This window comes from Juglans regia, chromosome 6 (assembly GCF_001411555.2).
Source record: "Juglans regia cultivar Chandler chromosome 6, Walnut 2.0, whole genome shotgun sequence".
NCBI lineage: Eukaryota > Viridiplantae > Streptophyta > Magnoliopsida > Fagales > Juglandaceae > Juglans > Juglans regia.
The window spans coordinates 32,057,267-32,083,883 of record NC_049906.1 but is presented as its reverse complement, the minus strand read 5'-3'; the positions used below and the strand labels follow the sequence as shown (position 1 = coordinate 32,083,883).

The 26,617-nt window shown below is 34.6% G+C and overlaps 4 protein-coding genes across 4 annotated transcripts; all 4 read left to right on the top strand.

Moving 5' to 3' along the window:
* Positions 1-688: 688 nt before the first annotated feature.
* LOC108983147 (thaumatin-like protein) lies at positions 689-2,126 on the top strand. The gene is made up of 2 exons (XM_018954696.2): positions 689-910; positions 1,282-2,126. The coding sequence occupies exons 1-2, from the start codon at positions 844-846 to the stop codon at positions 1,962-1,964; spliced, it is 750 nt and encodes a 249-aa protein (XP_018810241.1). The 5' UTR covers positions 689-843; the 3' UTR covers positions 1,965-2,126.
* An 11,068-nt stretch (positions 2,127-13,194) lies between these two features.
* LOC108983141 (pentatricopeptide repeat-containing protein At3g18020) lies at positions 13,195-15,930 on the top strand. The gene is made up of 2 exons (XM_018954692.2): positions 13,195-15,498; positions 15,611-15,930. Exon 1 carries the CDS (start codon positions 13,237-13,239, stop codon positions 15,358-15,360), a length of 2,124 nt encoding a protein of 707 aa, XP_018810237.1. The 5' UTR covers positions 13,195-13,236; the 3' UTR covers positions 15,361-15,498; positions 15,611-15,930.
* A 5,410-nt stretch (positions 15,931-21,340) lies between these two features.
* LOC108983143 (protein FAR1-RELATED SEQUENCE 5-like) lies at positions 21,341-22,060 on the top strand. Its single transcript, XM_018954693.1, has one exon. The coding sequence runs from the start codon at positions 21,341-21,343 to the stop codon at positions 22,058-22,060; it is 720 nt and encodes a 239-aa protein (XP_018810238.1).
* A 600-nt stretch (positions 22,061-22,660) lies between these two features.
* On the top strand, positions 22,661-23,820 carry LOC108983145. The gene is made up of 4 exons (XM_018954694.1): positions 22,661-22,882; positions 23,134-23,427; positions 23,519-23,608; positions 23,713-23,820. Exons 1-4 carry the CDS (start codon positions 22,661-22,663, stop codon positions 23,818-23,820), a joined length of 714 nt encoding a protein of 237 aa, XP_018810239.1.
* Positions 23,821-26,617: the final 2,797 nt, after the last annotated feature.

Here is a 26,617-nt window from a genome sequence, read left to right as displayed (position 1 = left end):
AGAAAGTGATAATTAGTAAATTTATATATTTTTTTAATTTTTTCTTAATGATTAAGGATGTTAAAAAAATACTTAAAATAAAATAATAAAAAAATAAAAACACTACAAATAATAGATGGGTAGTAGATATATAGTAAGCCTATCACTACCCTTATTTTTATTTGAGAAAATATACTTACAACCGTGAATTACGTAATCGCCGCGTAATCGTTTTGAAAAAAATAAATAAAATATGATTACGCGACGATTACGCACTTCACGGCTGTACGTAGAATTACTCTTTTTATTTTACCGCATCTTCTCTGAGTGCATTTTACTTCTTTTGGATTATAAGGCTACCGAGTCACAGGACGTGAGGGCAGTTGGCACCCACCAAAAAGCTTGTTTTGCTTACAGCCCGATCGAGAACAGGAAGGATTCCTTTTTTACATGTGAATATGTGTGCTTTTTCATTGGATGCTGACAAACCTTCCCCACTGACCCCTGACACGTTCTCGGGACCTGAGCAGTTTGCCATCAACTTCCTTCAATTTGCATTTTACACCCACTGTCCTGAATTTTTTTCTTCTCTCTGCGTTTGGTGAAAAAAGTGAAATCATTTATGCACTGAGTTACAGCTTATTTGATCGCATACGTCCAAAGTTCAGACTTTCTTTAACTTCACTTTGGAAAATATCAACCGGTAGGGTTACTGTTCCACGGAACCCTTTGGCTTGCTTTTTCACTATAAAACCCTGGCTCCGCGTAGCTGTAAGGGAGGGATTGAGAGCAGTAGCTGATTTTTTGTTTGGCAGTCCTGCGTGCTTCTGTCTAACCCTGCATTAACCTCTACCAGCTTCAGCCATGGCTGCATTGTTCAGATCCCTCCTCCCTCTGCTGCTTTCCATCCTCTTCCTTCACCACATTCCAGGTACTATCTCTCCCTATCTATCTCTCTGTATCTGGTGCCTCTCACAAACACACCTGTTCATTTTTTGTTTCCTTTTTGGGCAACAAGCTAGTGTTTTTCTGGTTATAAAAAAGTCCATTTCTTTGAGTTTGATCTTTAGAACTCTACTTGACTCGGTAAGTTTATGTTTGGGTTTGCTTTATGGGCACAGTTGAGGTATCAGTCGCACATACACCCATACACTGAGAGGCACAAACCCAGAAACTTTGTTTAATTTTTTTTTATTTTTTTGTAATAAAGTCAGTAATCTAACATTTTACCAACACCTGTGAACTACATCAAGCAATGCTACTCATCAAGTGTTCTTACTACTTTTTTTTGGCAAAGTACAGCTGAGATCTCTGCGACAACTATAACTCTGTTCAACAAATGCACCCACCCAGTTTGGCCAGGGATCCAACCCAGCGCAGGGAAGCCCATCTTAGCCCGTGGCGGTTTCAAGCTCCCACCAAACAAGGCCTCCATCCTACACCTCCCTGCACTCTGGTCCGGCCGCATCTGGGGCCGCCACGCATGCATCTTCGACGCATCCGGACGAGGTCGCTGCTCTACTGGCGACTGCGGTGGCTCCCTCTTCTGCAACGGCATCGGCGGTACCCCACCGGCCACCCTTGCAGAGATCACTCTCGGTAAAGATCAAGACTTCTACGATGTCAGCCTCGTGGACGGCTACAACCTCGCCATCTCCATCACCCCATTCAAAGGCTCAGGCAAATGCAGCTACGCTGGGTGCGTCAGCGACCTAAACACAATGTGCCCGGTGGGGCTTCAGGTCCGGTCGCACGATAAAAGGAGCGTGGTTGCATGCAAGAGCGCCTGCTTTGCGTTCAACTCGCCCAGATACTGCTGCACAGGGAGCTTTGGGAGCCCTCAGGCTTGCAAGCCTACTGCATATTCAAGGATTTTCAAGACTGCTTGTCCAAAGGCTTACTCTTATGCATATGATGATCCAACCAGCATTGCTACCTGCAGTGGTGGTAACTATTTGGTCACCTTCTGCCCCCACCACCACTAAATGATATCACTTAATATGTCTAATTTACTCTTTAATTTAGTCATATAGTTGTTAAGTTTCTCTTAATTAATAGTAGTATTATTATACTCTTTATTTCCTTTGATGCTTTTTGTAATCCCTAAATAGAAATCTTAGTCATATGGCTCTGTTTATTTTGTTCAATGGGGTGTATTATTCAGTGGATTGTCTTTTTCATTTAGAAAAATGTTACATCCACCAAAAAATAATTATCATTAGAGTGATGCGATGCCATAGATTTATTTTTACTTTTTTTAATTTAATATTTGAAGGCTTTTAATAATTTAATTTAAATTTACATAAATTTAAAAGATAAAAGGACTCTTCGAAAAGAGAACCATAATCTATCAAATATAGGGAGTGGTTTCTAAACAGTTAGAGCACTGATTTAAATCAAAGTGATCTTTAAATTTTGATGAAAAATATATATTTTTTACAAATTTAAATTTTTTTAGTTATAATTTTATATAAAATTAGTCATTAAATTTATTAAAATAATAATATAATATTATCTTTTCATATTTTATAATTACATTAATTATATATTAATTATTAATTTAATTTAATTTTTATAATATTATTGACGGTAGTAGAATAATCGAGAATAAAAAAGATTGTTTTGAGATTAAAAGTGAAAAAATAGTTTTAATACATGAACATAGCTCAAATTTGAAAGAAATCTATGTATTTAATGTTAGTTCAAACATTTTACTTATTTTTTTACCTAATTCAATACAGTTTTTGATAGAAGTTAACATATTTTACATTTGGTTAAGCTTGTAATGAAATCAATATCAAAGCTTTTATTAAAAAAAATAATAATTATAAACAATCGAATATAAATAGTCTCTTTCTAAACGTTTATTCGGGAAAAGAATTATTTATCATCCTTATATTTAGGGGTGATTAACGGACCGAACGGACCGACCGTTTCGATCCGGATCGGACCGGATCGAGACTTAAATCGGTCCGGTCCGGTTCATATTTTAAAGGACCGAAATCATTCAGTCCGGTCCACGGTCCACAATTTTTTCGGACCGGACCGAATGAAAAATTAAAAAAAAAAATATTTTTTATATATATTTTATATATAATAATTGTACAATTAACAATATAAATTTTTAAATATATTATTAATACTTGTTAATATTTTATAAATTAACAATATTTTATATATATCTTCATTTAACCTATCACTATTAACAATATAAAATTTTAAATATACTATTAACACTTGTTAATATTCTATGAATTAATAAATATATAATATCAATTAGTTAATTATATAGTAATTATATAAATTAATAATATAATTTTCATCTAATTTATTATTATTGACCATATAAAATATTTTTTTATTGAGTTTGTTACATAATCCACATTAATAAGTCACTTAATTTAATTTAGTATTTTAAATAAATTTTTTTATTAATTTAAAAAAAAAAAAAGGGCGGACTGACTGGACCGGATCGGACCGATAGCTCGGTCCAGTCCCTTTGGGTGTTCGGTCCGGTCCGGTCCTGAAAAATAATGGACCGAAAATTTTCAGTCCATCGCCGGACCGGACCGAACTGGCCCATTTGCAGCCCTGCTTATATTATATAATATTTATGATTTTTTTTTTTAATTTTTTGACAAATATTTTTATTTATTTATCATACCTACGGTCCTACATTATCAGAAAAATATTTTTTTTGATAAAAAAATAAAAATAATTATGATTTGTAAATAAATTTTAAAAAATAAAAATAAGAATGATTTATAGGTTTGAAGTATGTGGAATAATGTTAGTAGCAAAGCATTTGTTAAAAAGAATAGCTATATAATATTATAATCTCTAGTACCTACTTTAAAGAGCCGTTTGATTTCACTAGCTTAATTTAGGTTTCGTATGTTTTTAGAGATGAGATGAGATTAAAGTTAAAAAGTTAAATAAAATATTATTAAAGTATATTTTTTAATATTATTTTTATTTTAAAATTTAAAAAAATTGAATTGTTTATTTTATTTTGTATTGAAAGTTAAAAAAATTATAATGATTAGATAAAATGAGATGAGATGAAATGAGATAAAATGAAATAATTTTTCAAAACAAACGAGGCCTTATTCTCTCTTTTTTTATCTAGAAAAATTCTAGACATAAGTCTCACACCCTGCACACCTACTTAAAAATATGTGATTTTATTTTTTTATCCATATAATAAAAATAATTTTAGACATATTTGTAAGTAAAATAAGATAAAACGATAAAATAATATTTTTTTAAATAGATATGTAAGGTGTAAGGCTTATGGGTAGCACTACTCTTTTATCTAAAATGAGCTCAAAAGCGTGGCCATAGGTGTAGTACCCAAAGTGTGGCAGCCACTTTGTATTGTGTGGGACTTGGGAGGCGCCCCGCGTGCCCTTCTTTTCATGAAACTGTACGTAGACTGACTTTATCAGTTTATCTGTGTACCGCGCCTGAATGTGACTGGTGAGTAACGAAGAAGAGTAATGTTGTATATAAATTTTAAATAAATAAATTTTATATAAATTTTTTGTAAAATAATAGATTTTATAAATAAAAAATAATTTTTTATTCTATTTTTTAAAATAAAGTTTATTTTTTTATAAAAATTTATATAAAATTTATCTATGAATTGAAATGAGATATTAAATTTTTATTTTATTTTATTTTATTATTATATTTTTTTAAATTTTTTTTTATATAAAATATAATAAATAATTTAACATTTTTTAATTTTAATTTATTATTTTAAAATTTTAAAATAATTATAATATTTAAATTTTGAAATAAAATATAAAATTTTTATCTCATTCCAAATCTTCTCTAGCCTCTTTCTAATTAAAATTCTTAAGCCCCGTTTGTGTTAAATTTATTTTTAATTTAATTTAGTCTAATTTTAAATCAACTTTAACATTTAAATATATAAATTTTAAATTATTAAAATTTATCTCAATTTAATTTTTTTAAAATTTAATATTTTTTTACACGTAATATTATAACTTTTTTCAATTTTATAAAATTTATTTTATTATTTTAACTCACTACTAATAATAAAAAATTTAATTCAACTCAATATGTAAATACAGTCTTAATTCATATTCAAGGGATTTATTTATGAATAAAAAATAATAAAATAAGGATGAATGGAAGATTTATCATATTTTGGCTTTAGGAAAATTCCAAAATACGCATTTGTTTTTAGATTTAAAACTAAAGTGTCAAAATATGACAGTTTGTCCAAAAAAAATGTCAGAATAGGGGAATCAAACCACAACAGACTGAGTTGATTTGTCCATATAGGTTCGTTGTATGAATAACTCCTACAAAATGAGCTGTCCTCCCGTGGCACTGCTTTGGGTTGCCTCTTATTTCAAAGGACAATGAATACAATAGTGTCCTTTTGTTGGCCTGAATCACTCACAAGATAAGTTTTATTAGAGCATTTTTATTGAATTTACTACATATATTTTTAAATTTTAATTAATATTATATAAATTAATATTTATCTATTTTATATAAATTCAATTTTTATATTATATTATCTATTTACTTTTTATATAATAATAAAATATTATTATTTAATAATTAATTAATTAAATTTATTTTTATCATATTTTATAATTCTACTAATTAAATGTTAATAATAATTATATTTTAATTAAATTAATATTATAAACATATTATTAAATATTAATAATAATTATATTCTAATTAATTTAATTTGCTTGCTTGGAGTGAGAAATTAATAATTTAATATTTTAATGTTTGATAAAACAATTATAGTTAGCTATATTTGGTGAATCACTGTAATTGAAATCCTAATTATTTTAGAGAGGCTAATTCAATATGGAATCTTTTTGATACAAATTATCTAAATTTTAACTATTCTTCAATTTTGACTAAGCCAATGAAGATGCTTACGATTCTTTGCCAATCACGACAACTATTGGTGTCATCATTAGGTCTCCCAAACGATGTGTCTTGTTTCGACCATTTCTTATCTACTTTCATATCGACTTTTCATGTACATTTTTCTTTTGTCGTCTATCAACCTTTACTCGTCCTCAGCGGCATAGTTTGGTTATTGAGTAGATCTATTGTTATTTATTATTTTATTATTATTTATTATTTATTTATTTTTATTAGTTAATATTCTATCATTATTTTTTATTATTATTTACATAATATAAAATATCTCATTATCCAAACACAACTTACACTTAACAGTTATCCTGCAAACTCTCATTACACGTGTGATGGCAGGGACTTTCCATTTTGGTTTCTAATTCTTATCGTTACCATCTTTCTATGACATGCATCCTTTCAATAGTGTGGAGTTCCTTTGCCTTTTCTTCTTCACTTCCCTCTTTTGACCATGTGCTATGTCTTCTTCTTCTTGCGCTTGCGGGAATGTATCTAGGCATGGCACACTCAAACTGCTGCCTCTTCCCGATTGTCGCAAGGGCATAGTCAACTCCGAAGGGCGAAGGGGCTACTATGCACGTCTGGTTGTATATTAGGATGCTTTCTATGGGACTAAGCTTCATTTCTTCTGTCCCATTTGAGACGTCCTAGCCTATTTAGGTTTGGCTCTCGCTCAGTTGTTTCCAAACACATGGACATGCAAGCTCGTTAGGGGGGCATTCAGGTACCAAAGTCTGCGTCTGAGGAAAAATTCATCGCTAGGGCACCAACTTTGCGAAGTCCTTGTTTGTGGATGAACTCCTTGACAAGTCATGAAGATTTCTATCCCAGTTTTTGGTGAAGCTCCTTGGCAAAGAGTTCAAATTTGTAAGTCTCTGTGTGAGGACAAGCTTCGGTAGGAACGTTCTAAGTCCCAATTGGAGGACATGAAAATTACTAAGACCCACTTTGGTAGGGCTGTAAGATGATCGGACCAGACTGGAAAAATTGATAGGACTGAATGATTCAGTCTGAACCAACAGTCTTATTGTTTAGTCTCGAAGTGTGATTTTTTTGGACCGAGACCAACCGAATATATGTATTATATATCCGTTTTTAAATATTATATATATAATATATTATTTTATATAATAGTTGTATAAGTTAATTATGTAATTTTTATTCAAAGAATTACAATTGATTATATATAAAATGAAATTGTTTAATATTCATTAACCATATATAAAATGTTAAATAAGTCACATAATTTCATTAACCATGTATACATATAATGAAAGAAAATGTTCATGGACCGAATCAGACTGATAGCTAACAGTTCAGTTTGGCAAAAATTAAATTGATGGACCAAAACTTTTGGTCCATGAATCCCTCCGGACCGGGCTGATTACATCCCTACTTGACATGGGCAATGTGTTATTTGGATGTTGAGATTATTTCATTTTATCTCATCACATTACAACATCTAAACACCTCTCAAACACACTCTTCAATTTTAAATTTTTAACTTTTTCATCTAATCATTACAACTTTCTAAAATTTTTAAACAAAAAACAAAAGATAATTCAACTTTTTCAAATCTTAAAACAAAAATAATATTATTATAATATTTTAACTTTATAATATTTTTATTCAAATTTTTCTCTTTACTTTTCCAAAACTCCAATAAAATATCACAACTCAACACTACTATTCACAAACCATTTCACTACTACTATTAATAGATTTTTCCTCCCATCTTATTTCCCAATTATCCCCACTTGGTTTGGTTTCAACCTTTGAAACCATCCAATTTCATATCATCTCAACATACAAATACCATTCAAACATAAACATTTTTCAATTTTAAATTTTTAACTTTTTCATTTAATTATTACCTAATCATTACAATTTCCTCAAACTTCTAAAAAAAATAAAATCAACAATATCAGTCTTTTCAAATCACAAAACAAAAATTATATTAAAAAAAATGTAATATTGTGTTTTGGTATTAATTTTTGAAAAACTAAATAGGAAACCGGCCAAGAGAATTGCATGGAAACCGCATCCCACGTGGCAAAATGTAAACGACACCGTTTACTTTTTCCTCTATCTTCCCCTTTTCATTTCATTTCAGAGTTTTTTTTTTCCCCTCTGTCTTCCACCTTCCCACTCGAAATCCCCCTTTCCCCCATTTCCAGAGCTCCCTTCCATCGGATCCTTTTTTTGCAACAATTAAATTCGACCGCAGGCATGAGAAAAATGGGAAACTCCAAGAATTCTCTTCTCATCTTCACACCTCCCCCTACCCTTGAGATTAGCTCGCTTCTCAAACACTACGTTGTTGTTCCCAATTTGATATTCTATCAACACCAGTTTTTGTACACACTAATAAGAAAAAAGGTCAGTGGTGAGTTATTTCAATTTTAGCCTAATTCCCTTTTTTCAGTCCCTCCGAATATCATTGATTAAGATGAGCTTGTTTTTCTTAATTGTTTCTCATCTCCCTGATTTATTTGAGGTTTCACATTACGAATTGTAGGACTTTTCTGCATTGTTCAACATGTGGCAATCGCTTATTCACTTTCGATCTTATTGTTATTTAAGGGGCATAAAGAAATTTTGAGAGTTTCGGTTTGATTAAGAAAAGTTCTTGATTTTCTTTTTATTCCGATTTAATAACGGACATTTCTTCAGCAAACTTTGTGTATGTTATTTTGAGAGTCTCGGTTTGATTAGAATTCTTTGTCTATGTTATTTTGATCGCAAGTCTATATTTTTAGTTCTTTCTTCCAAACCCAAAATTGCAGAGTTTTTCTCCCAGACTCAGATGCTATCTCTTCTTCTTCTAAAATCTGAATTTTCTCTGCTTTCCATTTTGTCTGTGTTATGTTTTCGATTTTTTTTTAATATAGGCTGATGTGGCATAAGCGGATTCCCCCACGGTTTCGCGCCTTGCAGTATTGTTAATTTAATGCAATAAATAGTTTATTAAAATTGAGAAAATGTAAGTTTAATTTGATTTCTGCATCTTTTTAGATTTAAGCGCCCAATACAACCACAAGTATAAACATTCAATTGTGAAAATTTGGATGAGTGATGTCGTGTACAAATTCCGAACGAGAAGTCATTTGAAACAAAGTAAATCCTAGAAAAGACCGAGACTTAGAATAAATGATTATTGATTTTATATATATATATATATATATTTTGGAGCTGGTATGCATAACAAACTATCCACATCAGTTAAATAACATGATTTAATTTGTAAAATTTATCTTTTAAATAAAATTATATTAGGTAACCACTTGATCTACAAAGCGGTCTTAGAATATAATATATATATATATAGACAATTTCTGATTATATAGCATCAATGTAATCATAATAATTATAGACAATTTCTGAATCAGCAAGTCGTTTAGAAGAGGTTTGTCCCCCAGTCTTCTTATGTGATGACTTAGAGAATATAAGCACTGTGGTAAATTAATTTTATTTTATCAGTTTTGTCATAAATGAGTTTAATGACAATTGAATCGGTTTGAAGTAAAAAACTAGAATAATATTGGAGTGTTTTTGCAGGATTTTCTAGAATCTAGTGGAAATTTGGGAGAAAATCAGATGAAGCAATCTTGAATGGATCTGTGTATATTGACCGATTTGATTCAATATAGAACTGGTTCCATGAAAACATTTTTCGAATGTAAATAGTTTTTGAAGCAGGGAGAAATTGCTGAGTTGTTTTTAAAGAAATTGGTTTAGCATAAGGGTCGTATGGGGTAGAAACAGTTGAAGTAAAGGTAGCTGGTTGGATGATATTGCCAAGGGTTGTAAACCTATTGGCAATTGCTAAAGGTGAAGCAAGTTCATTTTTTATATGTTTCTTATCAGGAATTTTTTTGGGGGGGGGGACCAGCTGTTTGTTTGCTTTTTTTCTTGCTCATGGTTCTGCAAAAATTTACGGGTAAGAAAGTTAGGGATGAAATTATTATTATATTTGATATATTCAATATCAAATAAAAAACACTTAAAATAGCTTGTCATCGGGTAAGAATATGCTTTGATGCAATATTTTCAACATCTTTTTCTAAAACATATTTAGCATTTTTGCAATCAATGCTTAATAAAAAAAATTTATTAAATAGATCACTTTGAAATTTTGAAATATATAGTACTATAGATAAGATTTATTTCTTAATAGTACTATAATTATTCTGTGCAGAATTCCAGACTCCAGAATGGAAGCGAACAATTTGTTCAGATGAGCCTGATGAAACAACTTGTTTCAGAATGCCACCATAACCAATGTCTGAGACATTTGTTTCAACAATTTTAAAAGAATTAGAAGTAGAGATACCAAGGCACGAGAGAGTTTTGACATGTGTCTTGACTCTTTTTACTAGATTGGTATGGATTTCCATCCAAGGAGGAGGATTAGTATGTAACCTTTCAAAGAGTGGGCGGCATTGTTTCCTCATGTCTTGGTAGAAGTCCGCAACGTAATTGAGAGAACCAAGAAATCTCTGTAATTGTTTTTTTATCAAAGATGACATCAGGGAATCTATCGGCAAATTCAATAGCCCGGCTGATGGGTCTAACTTTGCTTTCAGAGATATCATAACCAAAAAATCGAATCTTGGTTTGAAATAATTTGATTTTCTTAGCAAAAACAACAAGACCATTTAGTCTAATGATATCTAGAAACGAATTCGAATGTTTCCAGTGTTAATCAATAGACTTAGAAAATATGAGTACATCATCAATATAGACAATGGTGAAGTGGGTAAAAGAATTAAAAATATCATTCATGATATTTTGGAATTTACTAGGGGCATTTTTTAGACCAAAATGCATCACATTTCACTCATAGTGACCACATGGGGTGGTAAAATCAATCTTATACCTTTCTGACTCATCTATCTAGATTTGCCAAAATTCTGACTTTAGGTCAAATTTCGAGAAGACAACAACATGTCCAGATTCATGCTATTTCAAGTGGCAGATATGAGCCAATCATAGTTTCTCATTTTTGACAAAAAGTTCAAAGGAAAACTCCAGCTCTGGTTTTAAAAATGGTGGAGCTAGTTTGGTCCTATTTCGGAGATTTTCCCTGAAATACTTCACACAGCATTCAAATGCTTTGCCAATGCCGTTGTTTCAAAATTAGACAAACATTCTGCCAAATTTCCTTATTCTCTACATTTATGCAAATGGTACAAGATTCATTGGATCATGAAGTGGAATTATGAGAGAAATGATGATATATTAGTCTGGTTCTGTTTTGTAAAATGGTGGGATAGGTATCCCTATACCCAAGAAATTGTTGACCATGTGATAAGGGACTTCCTCGAGACTGCACTAGATCTAAAAAATGCGAAAGAATTCCCAACTATCACCCATGGTTCTCTTGCTTTATCTGGATATCCGATGATCCAAACCCTTGCTTCACCTATTACTTCACAAAAAGGAAAATCAATTGCGTCATCCTCTACCAAGAAATCCTCAAAGTCCAAAAAGAAAAATGATGTTCTCAAAGGACTTTATAAAAATGATCTAATTTATTTGTTAAAGAAACCTTTGGAGAATGATAATTCAGATGATTCAGATAACAAATCTGAAGCATCATCTGAAGCCTCAGTTGCTGATCCATACAGGAACATATTTGGACATGATTCGGAAGATACTCCAAGATTATATGAATTTGTCAAAATTCAGACTTTAGGTCAAATTTGGAGAAACCAACAGCATTACTCAACCTATGAATCAAGTCATTTTTGTTAAGAATAGGGTTCCTAATCTATTCTAAGACTTTGTTTAAAGGCTTATAATCATAATAAAAGAAGACACCGAAGGAAGATTGCTATTGAAGTTCTGCAAGGTATAGCTGGCAAAAGGAAAAAGCTCAAGTCATAGAGGATGGTCGGTCTTAATATTTTTTTCATTTTTTATTTTTTATTTTTACTCTAAGGAAGTGTTTTTTATTGGTATTGTGATTTTTTTTTTAAATGTTTAGAGATATAAAAATAAAAAATGAAAAAAATAAAAAATGTCAAATGGCCTTATCGGGACCGATGATCTTTTCTTTGGACTGCACCCTGCAAATTAGGAAAGTCGTCCATCTCAACATGTTTGAGTTTTTCCATGATTTCCTTCCTTTGTTGTAAGCATTGACATATGTCAAGCACCCTTGGACTCTGTAATGATCGTATATTACACATAAAAGCTATATATATCCCTATATATTATCACATTGCGTGAGATAGCATTTTGAGTTTAGAAAGGAGATGTTGTGTATGTACAGAACATTTTTCATCTCGTGATTCTTATCGTATGGATGATGTGATATTATTGATAAGAGGAGTATAATAGCCAAAAAGAAATTACATAAAATTAATTTCACAAACGGATATGACTTCGTGTGATCTATTATACTTGTTTTACAATAAAAATAATTTTACAATCCAACAAATCATCTCAAAGTACGTCAGTTTGTGTAATTACTTTCGTGTAATCCCTTTGTAATTAAAGTATTTCTCTATTGATAAACTCTTGTTAAAAGTTAAAAATAAACATTGTATCTTTCTAGTTTTTTAAATGAAACAACATGCATATGACTTTGTCTAAAATCCACATCGATCTAAAGCCATCAAAACCGTACATAAGGCCAACTATCACAACATTGAGACCACTTCAACTTCAAAGCATCATGCTTCAAATTTGCCAAGTTATACCTAAGCAACTTGCTAGAGATGCTCCTTCGGTCCATCATCACCAATGGCTGGCCATTACGGCCAACCATACACGGCACGAGATCACAGCAAATGCTTGGCATAACGTGTGACAACAATACTCGTCCAGGCAACAAGTTAGAGAAGAGAGACATGCACACAATGGGGCCTCTTTAATTAAAAGTTAAAACTATGTAATATTTAATTAAATGTGTATAAAATGTGGACTCAATGTTCAAATTCAAGACTTTTGTTTTGATATAATGCGAAGTCATTATCTGTCCTAAAATTTTAACCTGATAGAAAGCGATTTTGAATAATATTACTTATCATTCTAACTTTCATCATCTTACGATGTGATATTAGGTGATTAAAAATTATTTATTATATTTTACTATTTACTATCTTACACCCCTCACTCCACATCTTATAAAAAATATTTTTACATTTTATAAAAAGAATTATAAATATAAAATATAAAAATAAATAATAGTTGATGCATGGTATTTCTTATAATTTTATTGACGCTACAAAATTTGATTTGTAATTGACTCCTTGCAAACACGGAGTTATCACTCAATGCCATCCCCGACAGGCATGCAAGTATAACTGTATAATGTTCCTCGCCGCCGCTCCATCACCAAAGCTCTCAATCGCCCACAAGACTATACCCATACCTCTTGCATTCCTCTTCACTCGAAATTGCCGTACTCCTTCCGAACAACGGGAACAAACACGAAAGCATGTGTCACAACAACGAGAAGACAGTATCGGCATTACCGACAGATCATACTGGACCAAAAAGATTCACAGACTCTGCGCGGAGGACCGCAACGTCGACGAGGCTCTCTGCCTTCTGGACCGCCTTAGCCTCCGCGGATACCGCCCCGATTCCCTCAACCTAAGCAGCATACTTCACGCCCTCTGCGACTCACACCGCTTCTACGAAGCACACCACCGCCTTCTACTCTCCATAGCTTCTAACTGCGTACCCGACGAGCGCACCTGCAATGTTCTTGTTGCAAGGTTACTTGATTCTCGGAATCCGTACTCGACATTGCATGTTGTTCGCCGTTTGTTTGATGTTAAGCCTGAGTTTGTGCCATCTTTGGTTATTTATAACCGTTTGATGAATCAGCTTTGCTCGTTTTCGCGTCCTAACGAGGCTCACGCGTTGTTTTTCGATATGAAGAGTAGGGGGCATTGCCCGAATGTTTCTTCTTACACTACTTTGATTAATGGCTATTGTAGGATTGGTGAAGTAGGTCATGCGCAAAAAGTGTTTGCTGAAATGCGTGAGGATGGGGTACTACCTAATTCGTTAACATATAGTGTATTGATTGGTGGTGTTCTTCAAAGGCGGGACATTGAACGTGGGAGGGAATTGATGTGCGAACTATGGGAGAAGATGCGGGATGAAGATGACCTATCTGTGAGAAATGCTGCATTTGCGAATCTTGTTGATTCCTTGTGTAAAGAAGGATTCTTTCATGAACTGTTTAGTGTCTCAGAACATATGCCTCAAGGAAAGAGTGTGTCTGAGGAATTTGTTTACAACCAGATGATTGATTCACTTTGTAAAGCTGGAAGATATCATGGAGCCTCAAGGATTGTTTATGTGATGAGGAAAAGGGGATTTCTTCCTAGTTTAGTGTCTTACAACCATATCATACATGGGCTTTGCAAGGAGGGAGGTTGCATGAGGGCTTATCAGTTGTTAGAGGAAGGAATTGGTTTTGGGTACTTACCATCTGAGTATACATATAAAGTTCTCGTAGAAGGTCTCTGTAAAGAGTCGGAGCTCCACAAGGCAAGGAAAGTTCTCCAATATATGCTTAACAAGGAAGGTGTTGTCTTACCTCGAATGTTCAACATATATTTAAGAGCTCTTGTTCTTTTGAATAACCCAACTGAGCTTTTGAACTTACTTGTTTTTATGCTTCAGAAACAGTGTCAGCCTGATGTAATTACCTTGAACACGGCCATAAATGGGTTTTGCAAAATGGGGAGGATTGAAGAAGCTTTGAAGGTATTAAATGATATGATTATAGGAAAATTTTGTTCTCCAGATGCCGTGACCTTCACTACTATCATATGTGGTTTGTTAGATGTTGGAAGAACCCAAGAAGCCTTTAGTGTTTTGCATCACATAATGCCGAAGCATGGTGTTAGGCCTGGTATTGTGACATTTAATGCGGTTCTTCGTGGCTTGTTCAAACTTCAGCAAGAAAATGAAGCAATGGAGGTTTTTAATAGTATGGTGAGTGATGGTGTTGTTGCAGACAGTACAACTTACACGATAGTGATTGAAGGATTGTGCGAGTCTGGCCAAATAGAAGAGGCACAAAGGTTCTGGGATGATGTTATATGGCCCTCAAAGATTCACGATAATTTTGTTTATGCAGCCCTTCTCAAAGGGCTGTGCCGCTCCGGCAAATTGAATGAAGCTTGTCATTTCCTATATGAACTGGTAGATTCTGGGGTCTCTCCAAATATTTTCAACTACAATATTTTGATTGATAATGCATGCAAGTTAGGCTTAAAGAGAGAAGCTTATCAAATAATGGGAGAGATGAGAAGGAATGGGCTGGCCCCTGATGCTGTGACCTGGAGGATTCTTGACAAATTACATGGTAATGTGAGAAGGCAACTCTTTGTTGAGGGTGCAACCCTGCCATCCAGAGATGGGCTACAGAATTTAGGCAGGGAAGAAAAGCTTAAGGATCTGAAGCATATCTGAATTGGATTCAAGTGGCTTTAAGAACAAGTCCTGTTGCGGGGATCTATGTGTTTTGGAAGATTACTCTTTTAACCTTGTGACAGAGAGGATGCGAAACGCAGAAGAGATCATGCAAAGTTGAGATCCCCATCGGCGAAGGTAAAGGGGGTACACTTCTCACTCAATATATATTTTTTTTTCCTGAAAGATGTAAATAAAATTCAATGGTACAGTTGACTTGGGAGTTTTCTAAAACGAAAAGATATGCCAGACGTGTAGGTTCATTGGTGAAGGTTTGTACAGAGGCAGATAAAAGAAAAGCTGCAATCTACAATAACCAATATTCCTTTGGGGTTGACAGAGTTTCCCTACAAACTCGGTCGCAATCTATAATTAAGTCAAGTTTACATTCAGCATGTGACAAAGCCATGCCTTTTTTGTCCTGTTATATTGTTCTGGTCGATGAATTGAGATTGCATTGGTTGTTTAGGCTTGTATACACACTGTAGCATTATTCGTTATAGATCTCTGCCAATTGGTCACTTTGTATTATGAAAAATGCTACTTTGTCTTACTCTATTTGCCCCTCATTTTAACACCTTATGTAATTTGATTTTTTTTAATTTTTTTTAAATAGTTAAAGAAGTGACTATTAGTGTATTGATATTTTTTTTATATTTTTTATAATTTTTTTAAAATGATAAAAAAATATGAATAAAAAAATTAAATCAGCGTAAGATAGAGCGGTAGGTTAGAACCCCTAGGAAAATGGCCTCGAGACAAGCCTTAACATTGACCTTGGAGGGCAAGGACAACACCTCGGCAAGCCTATATGCATGCCTTAGCCCGTGCAGTGTCACGCCCGGGGCGCCCAGCATGCATGCATGCCTTGGCTCGCGCGCTGACACGCACGAGACGCCCAGCAAGCGGGCCAGCGAGGTTAAAGGGCGCGTGCGGCCCAAACGCACGCCCATGCGCGCGCGGGCCTTACACTCGCCCATGCGCGCGCCAGCCTTCGCACGCCCCATGCGGCACACCAGCGAGGTTAGTGGCATGCCTCGCGGCATGCCATCCAATGCACAGCTCCAGCCCGTGCCTTGCAGAGCAGGCCAGTGGCATGCCCACCAGGCATGCCATCCAGCGCATGGCTCCAAGCCCATGCCTTGCAGCCAGCGCCTAGGCCACCAGCCTAGGCCATGCAGTGCACCCACATGGCTCACCATCAGCAAGCCATACCGCACCACCTAGCTATGGACCAGCCCGAAGACCAACATGCAACCACTTAGCCCACTATGGGCCCATGCATGTCACGACCATGAGTGGTCCATGCTACTATCCAATTGTTTTTTTATTTATTTCATTATTATTTATTTACAAGGGACCTAATGGGGGTTTCCAAGTTGTAACTCTTATAAATAGGATCCTTAGTCTTTTCTTTTACATCTTTTGACAATTTCCTTTTGGGACAACTTTGTTCTTGAGATCATTTGTTCGGTGCTTAGCACTTGGGCTCTTTGGGGTGCAATTCGTGAATCCCTAAGGAGAGAATCACACTTTGCAATTCGTGAATAAGTGTGATTCAGTTTATCAATCTTATGAGTATTATTCATCTATTTCCTTGTTCTCTATTTTGTCTACATTGATCTTATTATTTGTTTGGAGTGTTCTTGAATTATTCTTGCGTTGTTCTTGAGAATACATTGTGTTCATCAATTGTCCCTTGCCGAAACCATCACAAGTGCCTCATTTGATCCATCCAAACACTTAGTGCCATTCACTATAGTGTTTGCCCTAACCTAACTTCCATAAATAGCCTTGCCGCCCCCTTCATCAAACCCTAGCCAACTTCCCTTGTTCGGCCAACACTTGCCTAACTTGGGATTGCCCCAGCCCCCCACCTTACTTTCCATATTGGGATTCCTACAAGTTAGGAACCCTAATGATCATCCCACCATCCCTAACTGGCCACCTCTTCCCTTATTGGAGTTCCAAGATTTTAAGAATCCTAAAATCACTCCATCAACCAATCAAGCCATCATTGTGCCGTCCACCCTAGTCACCCATCTCTTTGCCCTAGCTTCATCTTCCTTCATTCAACCCTAACCCTAATCCCTAAGTGGCGCCAAACCTCCATGCATCCATTGCCGTGCGCCCCATCATCCATAGCCAACTACCATTGCCACTTTTGCAACCATTGCACTTGAACCAAGCAAGAGAGGAATGTGTCTCAGTCATCACAAGGAGATTCTAAGCAAGGAGGTCGTAGTGTTTAGGGACTTGACCGGGGTCCCTAACAGGTAGACTCTGAGCGGCAGACTAGCACCTCTCTTGTATTATATGAAAGCAAGCAACGCTGCTGTTTTTATGATTCACCCAGGAGTGGGGGGTTTTGAACGTGGTTCTCTGTTTGGAAATCAGGCCTCATCATCCAAAAGATCTTGGTTTGATTACGAATGTTAATATTACTTTTTTCCCTTCTTTCTCTTTTTTTCCATTTTGGGTATCCTAAACTACGCTCACAATTTTTTACATACTGAACCAGTACGAATATGACATAAAATAATAAGAATTTTTTTTAATAAGTAAAAAAATAATAAGATTATGATAGAACTTAATTACAACCAAATCAATTTGACAAGGATCCCATTGACTTGATTAATAACTGTCATTTTCGGGTCATGTTTACTTGATGAAAAAGTCTAGATTCAATTGGCTGGGGTAAGCGTTGAGTAAGCGTCACTGATAGGGCAAAAAACTTGAAACGATCCGTTTTGTCCAACACGATCTCTCCCACCCTCCCTCAATTTCTATCTCCCTCTTTACGGTTCCATCCCTCCCCCCCTCCCCCCCCCCACAAAAAAAAAAAACCAAACCCACAAAGAAAAAAAAAATTATTTGAGCTTTTAAAGCTTGGGTTCTCTGTTGGGTTTCAAATTGTGGACATATTAAACGAGATTGACTCGAAAGATACTGATGTTAAAATTCTTCTACATCCCACTTCTGCCTCTTTTTTCAAAGTTTGGAGTGACTTCTAATTCTTCATTTTTTATTCTATTTCTTTTTGTGCATCCTTTACTTTTATGTCAAATGTTCTAAAAAGCACCTAAAAAGAAAATGGAAATGAAAGAAGTTTCTTGAAATCAAGAATTTCTTGAAGTACTGGAGAATTGATAACGTGATTTTTTAAGAGTTCACGTCTTTAATCATTTTTCTTCTAGAGTTCCAGAGTTTTCGTTCTATTTTCTCCTCTCCCACTTACTTTATCTTTTGTTGCTAATAAAAATTAAAGGCTTATTTATTTATTTATTTATTTATATCCTCTGAAACTTCTTTCCAGCCTCTTCTAAATTTTTTTTTTTTTTTACAATTCTACTAGGTACAAGCCATGTTGCGTACCACTTGTACACCGAGAGGTGACATGGCAGAAGCAGGGGCATTTAAGTAAATTTGGAAAATAAAAAGAAAAGGAAAACCCAGCCCCGTCTCCCTCTGTTTCCCTCCCAGCCCGCGTCTCCCTTCCCAGCTCACTTCCCTCCCTTCCCACTTCGTACAGTCGCTCCCCTCTGTCTCTCCAAATCTCTTTCTCAACAAAGCCTTCCCCAAATCTCTTCCTCTTCACACGACGGTGAGATTGATTTGAAGTAAGTGTACAAGAACACATTTATTTATTATATTTTTGCAACTAAAATTTCTTAGAGGAAAAAATGTGAACTATCTGAATGTACAAAAAAAATGCATGATTCAGTGTTAAAACCCTAGTAAGAATGGGTTAAATATCAGCCATGAAGAGGGAAAAAGAGAGGAGCTTTTCCTCTAAAAGAGTCGCCCACCGTGGAATGAACTAGTATGTGTTAGATGGGCTGGTGAATTGATAATTTTCTATGTGATGCCACTTGTTATGCACGCATGCTTATGGATGTCATGCCTTTTGCTTCTTTGAATAATGTTTCATATTTTCTCTGCCATGCCTCATGCTTATTTGAATATCCTGTTTTGTTTCCCAGCTATGGGCTACTCACTGCCAATGTTTCTTTTAGAGAGAAGATTACATCAAGCTTAAATTAGGTAAAGGATTTCCTTGAATGAGAGAATAATGCTTATTATTGCCCATAATCTCACTTTGATATGCCTTTTAATTGTGCTATAGGCTATTGGGAAAATCACTTCTAGAAGAGTCCTGATTCCTCAAAATCTCACTTTGATATGCCTTTTAATTGTGCTATAGGCTATTGGGAAAATCACTTCTATAAGAGTCCTAATTCCTCAATACCTCCTTACTAATGAACTTTCATTTCATTATGGATCTCATAATTGAGTTGGAAATCATATTATGCCAACGTTTTCTGCAATATATCTTGATTGAAGGGTTAAAACGATTGAAGAACATCAAAACATCACATGACTGGTGGGAAAGGGGAAATAGAGCTGTCAATGAAAAAGTCGTTGTTTAAAGTTTTATCTATGTTTAGCATTTCTAGAATTTAGAATATCAACTTGTTATGAACTTAATTTGAGATTTTTAAGAAGTTTCAAATATTTGAAGTTCTTTTTTGCATTGCTTAGATTTGGAATCCCAAATATGTTAAAAATCAGTAAATGCGACAAATTTGGTTGTATGATTGTGCAGTTCCTTTGATATAACTTGTTTTTATTTGGTAACTTGTTCTTCATGATTAATGTTGGAAGCTGCAACTTTTATGCTTTTAAGCTTTGTCCTGTCTATTTAGTGATTGTATTGGATTAATTTCTAGTTTACACTCTTATTCTTGTGCAAGACATTCAAGCACTGATCAACAAAATTAATAAGTCTATAGTGGCTCCTCTTCCAACAAAGTATTCTGATGGAGAAAGGGAAAGAGCACGCATCTCCTATCACACCTCCTACCACAAATCCATCAACAAATCCATCAAATCAGATGATACCAAGACCATTTTATACATATTTTTCAACACCTCCTTGCATAGATACATCTATCAATCCTGCAACTCAGGTAATATGAATATAAAAAATTTTGAACAGGCCAGCCAATAGATTTAATTTTGTTTTTGATCTCTCTTCAAAGCTTTAATTTGAATTGTTATATATATAGATATGAATTAATTGGAAAAATAACATTAGATGCTTTCTTTGTGAGACAAGAAAGTAGTAGTGGTAGGTATTGCTTGTAATTGGTTGAACTAGTTCGTGTGTATATATATATATATATATATATATATATATATATATATATGAAAGTAGTAGTGGTAGGTACTGCTTGTACTGCTTATAATATATATGAACAATCTTTAAGAGAACCTTGGCTAATGAAATAGATTGTTAATTTTATTTGATTATAATTAATTATTACCTATATATCATGTTTTGTAAGGATCGATCGGTCGATCGTGCGCATTAGGTGATTGAATTAATGTATATATAACTTGTTTTATATTAATGTCTATATTTATTACTATATTTTTGGTTAATTGTCATTATTGATCTATATGTTAGGTGATACCAATGTCTTTTTATCCGGATTTCTCAAGTTATATGCATGAGGGCCATACACCAATGCCACATGCTTGGTTCCCACCATTCTTACCTCGTCCTAGTGCCAACCCAACTCCATGGACTTGTCAGGTGATGCGTTAAATTTTTAAGTAGAGTGTGTATTTTTTAAAATGCTTAAATTAATCCAAAATATTGTTGTCAACTGAATGTAAATATTTTTTTGGGATTTCAGTCATCAACCCCCTCTCCGATTGGTTTAAACACTGCAAGCTCAAGCCATGTGGAAGAAATTCAAGAGCCAACACCTGACTCAAGGGAGGTTGAAACTTTGTCTACGCCCTCTGAATCCAAAGATGACAATAAGACTGAGACACAAATTGCAGTGCATACTGAGGGGGGGCCGATATCATTGAGGAGCCGAAATTGGGGATGGTGTTTAACTCTGAAGAATAGTTAATTTCTTACTATAAAAGTTGTGGGAAACAATGCGGTTTTGAGATAATGACACAAATGAGTCATAGGTTTGAGGATGGGAGGCTCAGATATATCACATTGGGTTGTGCTCATGGTGGGAAGGCACGGAATCGGACCACAAATGTCGCTCGACCACGTCCGACATCAAAGACATGCTGTAATGCAAGGATAAATCCTACGTTTTTTAAAGGGGTGTTCAAGTTGTTGACTATTCACAATACCCACAATCACGGACTAAGTCCACAAAAATCGAGGTTCTTCCACTGCAATAGAGAAGTGAGTTTGTCTGTTAAGAGAATGCTAGATACAAATGATCAAGTTGGTATCAGAATGAACAAGAGCTTCGCCGCTCTTGTGCAAGAAGCAGATGGGTTTGAGAACTTTCCATTCAATGAAAAAGACTGTCGTAACTACATTGACAAGGCATGCCACCTTCGACTTGGGAAAGGTGGTGCTGGAGCCATCCATGAATATTTTGCTAGGATGCAATACAAGAATAATGGATTCTTTTCACTACTGGATATGGATGATAATGAGAGGTTGAAAAATGTCTTCTGGGCAGATTCACGAAGTAGGGCATCATACAAATATTTTGGTGAAGTTGTCACGTTTGACACCACCTATTTGACAAATAGGTATGGGATGCCGTTTGCACCATTTGTTGGTGTAAACCACCATGGACAGTCAATCCTTTTGGGGGCAGGATTGACTTCTAATGAGGATACAGAAACGTTCACATGGTTGTTTCAGAGTTGATTGAACTGTATGGATGGTGAAGCTCCAAAGGCTATTATCACAGATCAAGATAGAGCCATGAAAAATGCAATTGCGCTTGTCTTTCCGAATACCCGACACTGATTTTGCTTATGGCACATACTGAAGAAAGTACCTGAAAAAATCGGTTCACATGGTGCATACAAAGATGGGTTGAAAAGTCAGTTGCTTAAGTGTGTGTATGACTCTCAAACAATAGAGGAGTTTGAGAAATGTTGGGAAGTGATGATTACAACATACAACTTGCAAGAGAATGCTTGGTTGCAGAGTTTATATGCTGAGCGTACCTATTGGGCACCGGTATTTTTGAAAGAAGTTTTCTGGGCTAGAATGAGTACAACCCAACGAAGTGAGAGCATGAATACATTCTTTGACAGGTATGTTCATGCAAGGACAAACTTAAAAGAGTTTGTTGATCAATTCGATAATGCGTTGAGGAAGAAGATTGAAAATGAAAATGCGGCGGATTTTCACTCATTCAACGTCACAATTCCTACAGTCTCTATTTCTCCACTTGAGAAGATATTTCAAGCCACATACACTAACTCTAAATTTAGAGAAGTTCAAAAATAAGTAATAGGAATGGTTGGTGTTCTTCCAACTCTACACCGGAAGGATGGTGTAATTGCAATGTACCATGTAGAAGATGAAGTTTGTGTTGATGATTTTATCAAGGAGGTGACCCAAACGGTGTATTTTAATGAGGCTGAAATTGATGTGAAGTGTTTATGTGCACTGTTCGAAATGAGAGGGATATTGTGTAGACATGCATTAGCCATTATGAGAGTTAACAAAGTGAAAAAGGTGCTAGAAAAGTATATATTAGATTAATGGAGGAAGGACATTAAAAGGACATATACTTTTATACGAAGTACTTATGACTCAGTTGATGCAAGGCCAGAAGTAAGCAGCAATTCACGTATATTGAAGGTATGTTATTTTCTTCTTTTCACTTATTGTGACATTCACTTATATTTTGTTGGTCGTGGTTTGTTACATGGTGGGATTTTGACATTCTTTTTTTCTTCTGAACTTATAAAAAAAATATATTAAAGGTATGCTATGACGTTATCACAAATGCAGCATCATGTGATGAGCATGCTAATGATATGATAGATAAGTTACATGCAATGAACATCGTCTATCGCATAAAGAAGTTGCCCCAACTACCCTTGGAACATGTTGCAGATACAACTGTCGATGCACCTACAGCTGGGAATTCAAAGAAAGTCCTGAGTCCCCTTGTAGTTAGAGGCAAAGGGAGATTGCCATGCCTCAGGAAAAAATCAATGACTGAGAGAGTCAAACCCACGACCAAGAAGGCTACTCAAAAGGGAAAACGTAAACAGGTCAACTCAGTGTTCCATTATGAATATTTGATATTTTTATCTCTTCAATATTTGTTTGCTAGACTTCATTTGGTTTTTTATTGATCTGTAGCCACATGGAAGAGATATCGACAGGGTTGACATGTGCAGAAATTTATTTGGGCAAACAATTGTTGGGACACAAGAGAGTGTTGTCTTTGATGTAGTTCATGATTCTATTGTCTTACTTTTTTATTCTAACTTTTTTTTATTGTTTTGAAGTTCACAATATGATTCTAACCCATACACTTTTGTATCTATTTTTAGCCTCTTCAAAACACTACCGAAGTGTTGGACTTTGGTGAAACCCAACTTGGGGATGGCACATATGAAGCTCTAGATGGGACTGAAGATCATGGACATGTGCAAGGATGAAGATGTTAAAATACTTTCATCTATTTCTAATTTTGTGTTGGGACTTGTTTATGTTATGACTCAATTGGTGTAATGATGGGAGGTTGAGATTTTGAGTTTTAAGTGTTAAGTCATACTTGTGAAGTAGGGAGTATGCTACAGGTATATGCAATAGAATCTTGTATATAATGAAATTATATTTTGTTGAGTGAAAACAGGGACACCAATGAAATTATATTTTGTTAAAGTGAAATCAGAGACTTGAAGTTATGTTACTGAGTTGTAGAATTTTCCATATAATTTGTGGATGGTTTCTTTTTGCCAACAATTTGCCATGATTTGTTTAACTGTTTAAAGTACTTTCATGAGGACAAATAATGCCTGTTTCATTATTTTCCATGTCAGAATAATCAATTTATGACACTCATGACCAAGGTATAAATAATAAATTGTCTCATAAAAATCACATTTTCAGCTTCATACATTGAAATTATATACAAGGCTATTGATGCACATGCATCATTTACAACTCAATTTCTCAACTAGTTGCTTAAGGTTATACACAACAAAGACCACAAAAGTATATACAAATTTCCCTCAAGTAATATGGTTTTATTGTTTACAGATGCAATACAATGAAATTAATATAAAAATAATCCATGAGATTTTAAGTAGTGTGCGTTCACGCCGGATCCCTGCTTGTTGCCCTTGAATATCAAGTTGGTCGTTGTGGATTCCCAATTTATACTTCACAATCTCTTCATCTCTTCTTCGAAGCTCTTCCTCATTCCTTAACAACTCAATTTCTATCTTCATAAGATCTTTTTCTATTTCCTCACTGCGATTTGCCCATTTGAAATAGTTACAGTGTGGTAATCCCTGATTATAAAGAAACAAACATAAAATATTAAACTTTCGTAGAAACCAACATGCACGTCAAAGTTCAAAAAAAAAATTACCTCTGTATTGTAATTTGGACATCCAAAAAATGATCGGCCCGGATTTCTTAGCATATTCGATGTTCTAAGTTTTGCGGGCTTCCCACAGGTGCACATTGGGTTGTTCGCCGAAGTCCATGAAGAAGCTGACGATGACATCCTAATGAAGAAGCAGGCTTCCACAAACATGTTCCCAACAAACTTTGAATATTACTTCGCATATTACCAAAACTTTGCAAATTACAAAAACTTTGCAAAACTTTAAATATTAGCTTAGTTCTATATTACAATCACTTTGCAAATTATCAAAACTTTGCAACAAAGCAAAAATAGCTTAATTCTATATACATCCAATGATGAGGTCTCCAAACAGCCTCTTAATGTGCGATGTGGATGGTTGTGAACCAGCTGACCCTTTCAACTGAAACACTGAAATTGTTTAGGTCTCCAAACACTGCAATAGCTGACCCTTTCAGCTATTAGTTATATTTTTATTTCTTTATTTTAGCTTTTGAGTATTTATTGTTTCTTTGGTTCTAATTGAACAAGATGTTTGAAGTTGTTTGTAGAAACTAAACTAAGAAAACTTTATCAAGTTCCTTTGGATTCTCTAAGGAGTTCTAGCAAAACTTAAGTTAGTTCAGTGTTTGTTTCATACTAAGTTACCAAAACTTAGTTGGTAGTGTGAACTGAGAAAACTTAAGTTAACTCAATCTTAAAGATATTTGCATTAATATTAAATTCACTTTGAAAGTTTAGTCATGATCTATTCTTCTTGGGTATATAGAAACATTCAACAAATTTCATGAAATTATTTCACATGCATGATATGATGTTCTTCCTCGGAATTCATGCATGGTCAAAATATATATGTTATCTTCTCACGTGGGTGTATGACCCAGTAAGTAGTGCTTTAGAATCTTTGATTTCTATACATAATAGTTAATGGTAATGGCATGCATATGGAGATATGTCAAAGGCTCAGCAGCACTCAGCATGTTATAAATTACTCCAACTAAACTTCAACTTCTACAGGCCACCAGCTTCCTGGAAGTTCTACTACTGCAAGAAATATATGTCTGACAGTATGCATATCATGTGGCCTCTCTACTTGAATTACTTGCCAAAGCAACCCAGAATGCTGATTTTCAATATATTCAGCCTCATCAGAAGAAAATTGTGGGGAAAAAAACAATTCCAATAATAATATCACTTCTCATAAGAAACAATTTCCAAAAATGTCATGATTGTCTCCAATATATAGGTTTTAAACTCATCTGCTTGTCTCCAAATCACCTTTTTTATGATAAATATGTCATGATTTATCTAATTTTGCCACCAATCCAACATATAATCAGTTCAAATTCATTGACAATTGCAGTCATGACAAATTTCTCTTAATTTAATCTCATCTAAACCACATTGACAGATAGGATGCGAATGGCCATGTTTCAAACCTAAATTCAAAACCTAAATTCGAAACCTAACTTCAAAAAACCACAAAATCAACATATATACACAACACAAAATTAATCAAATGCATTTATCTATTACACACACACACACACACACACACACACACACACACACACACACACACACACACACACACACACACACACACACAGAGTCTGTGTGTGTGGCCGCAGCTGTGTTCGCAGGGAAGAGGCGCTCGACGGCTTGAAGAGAAGAGATTATGTAAGAGAAATGGGACTAAAATTTGGGGGTTAAACTCGAGAAGAGATTAGGCAAGAGAAATGAGAGCTTTCGACGGCTTGAGAGAGAGAGAGAGAGAGAGAGAGAGAGAGAGAGAGAGTGTGTGTGTGTGGCCGCAGCTGTGTTCGCAAGGAAGAGGCGCTCGACTGCTTGAAGAGAAGAGA

Excerpts from the sequence above, each read along its gene's own strand:
- LOC108983147 (XM_018954696.2), top strand. The coding sequence starts at position 844 with ATGGCTGCATTGTTCAGATCCCTCCTCCCTCTGCTGCTTTCCATCCTC. Across the intron at positions 911-1,281 it reads CTTCCTTCACCACATTCCAG|CTGAGATCTCTGCGACAACT; the intron begins GTACTATCTCTC and ends GGCAAAGTACAG.
- LOC108983141 (XM_018954692.2), top strand. The coding sequence starts at position 13,237 with ATGTTCCTCGCCGCCGCTCCATCACCAAAGCTCTCAATCGCCCACAAG.
- LOC108983143 (XM_018954693.1), top strand. The coding sequence starts at position 21,341 with ATGAGTCATAGGTTTGAGGATGGGAGGCTCAGATATATCACATTGGGT.
- LOC108983145 (XM_018954694.1), top strand. The coding sequence starts at position 22,661 with ATGGTTGGTGTTCTTCCAACTCTACACCGGAAGGATGGTGTAATTGCA. Across the intron at positions 23,428-23,518 it reads AAAAGGGAAAACGTAAACAG|CCACATGGAAGAGATATCGA; the intron begins GTCAACTCAGTG and ends ATTGATCTGTAG. Across the intron at positions 23,609-23,712 it reads AAGAGAGTGTTGTCTTTGAT|CCTCTTCAAAACACTACCGA; the intron begins GTAGTTCATGAT and ends ATCTATTTTTAG.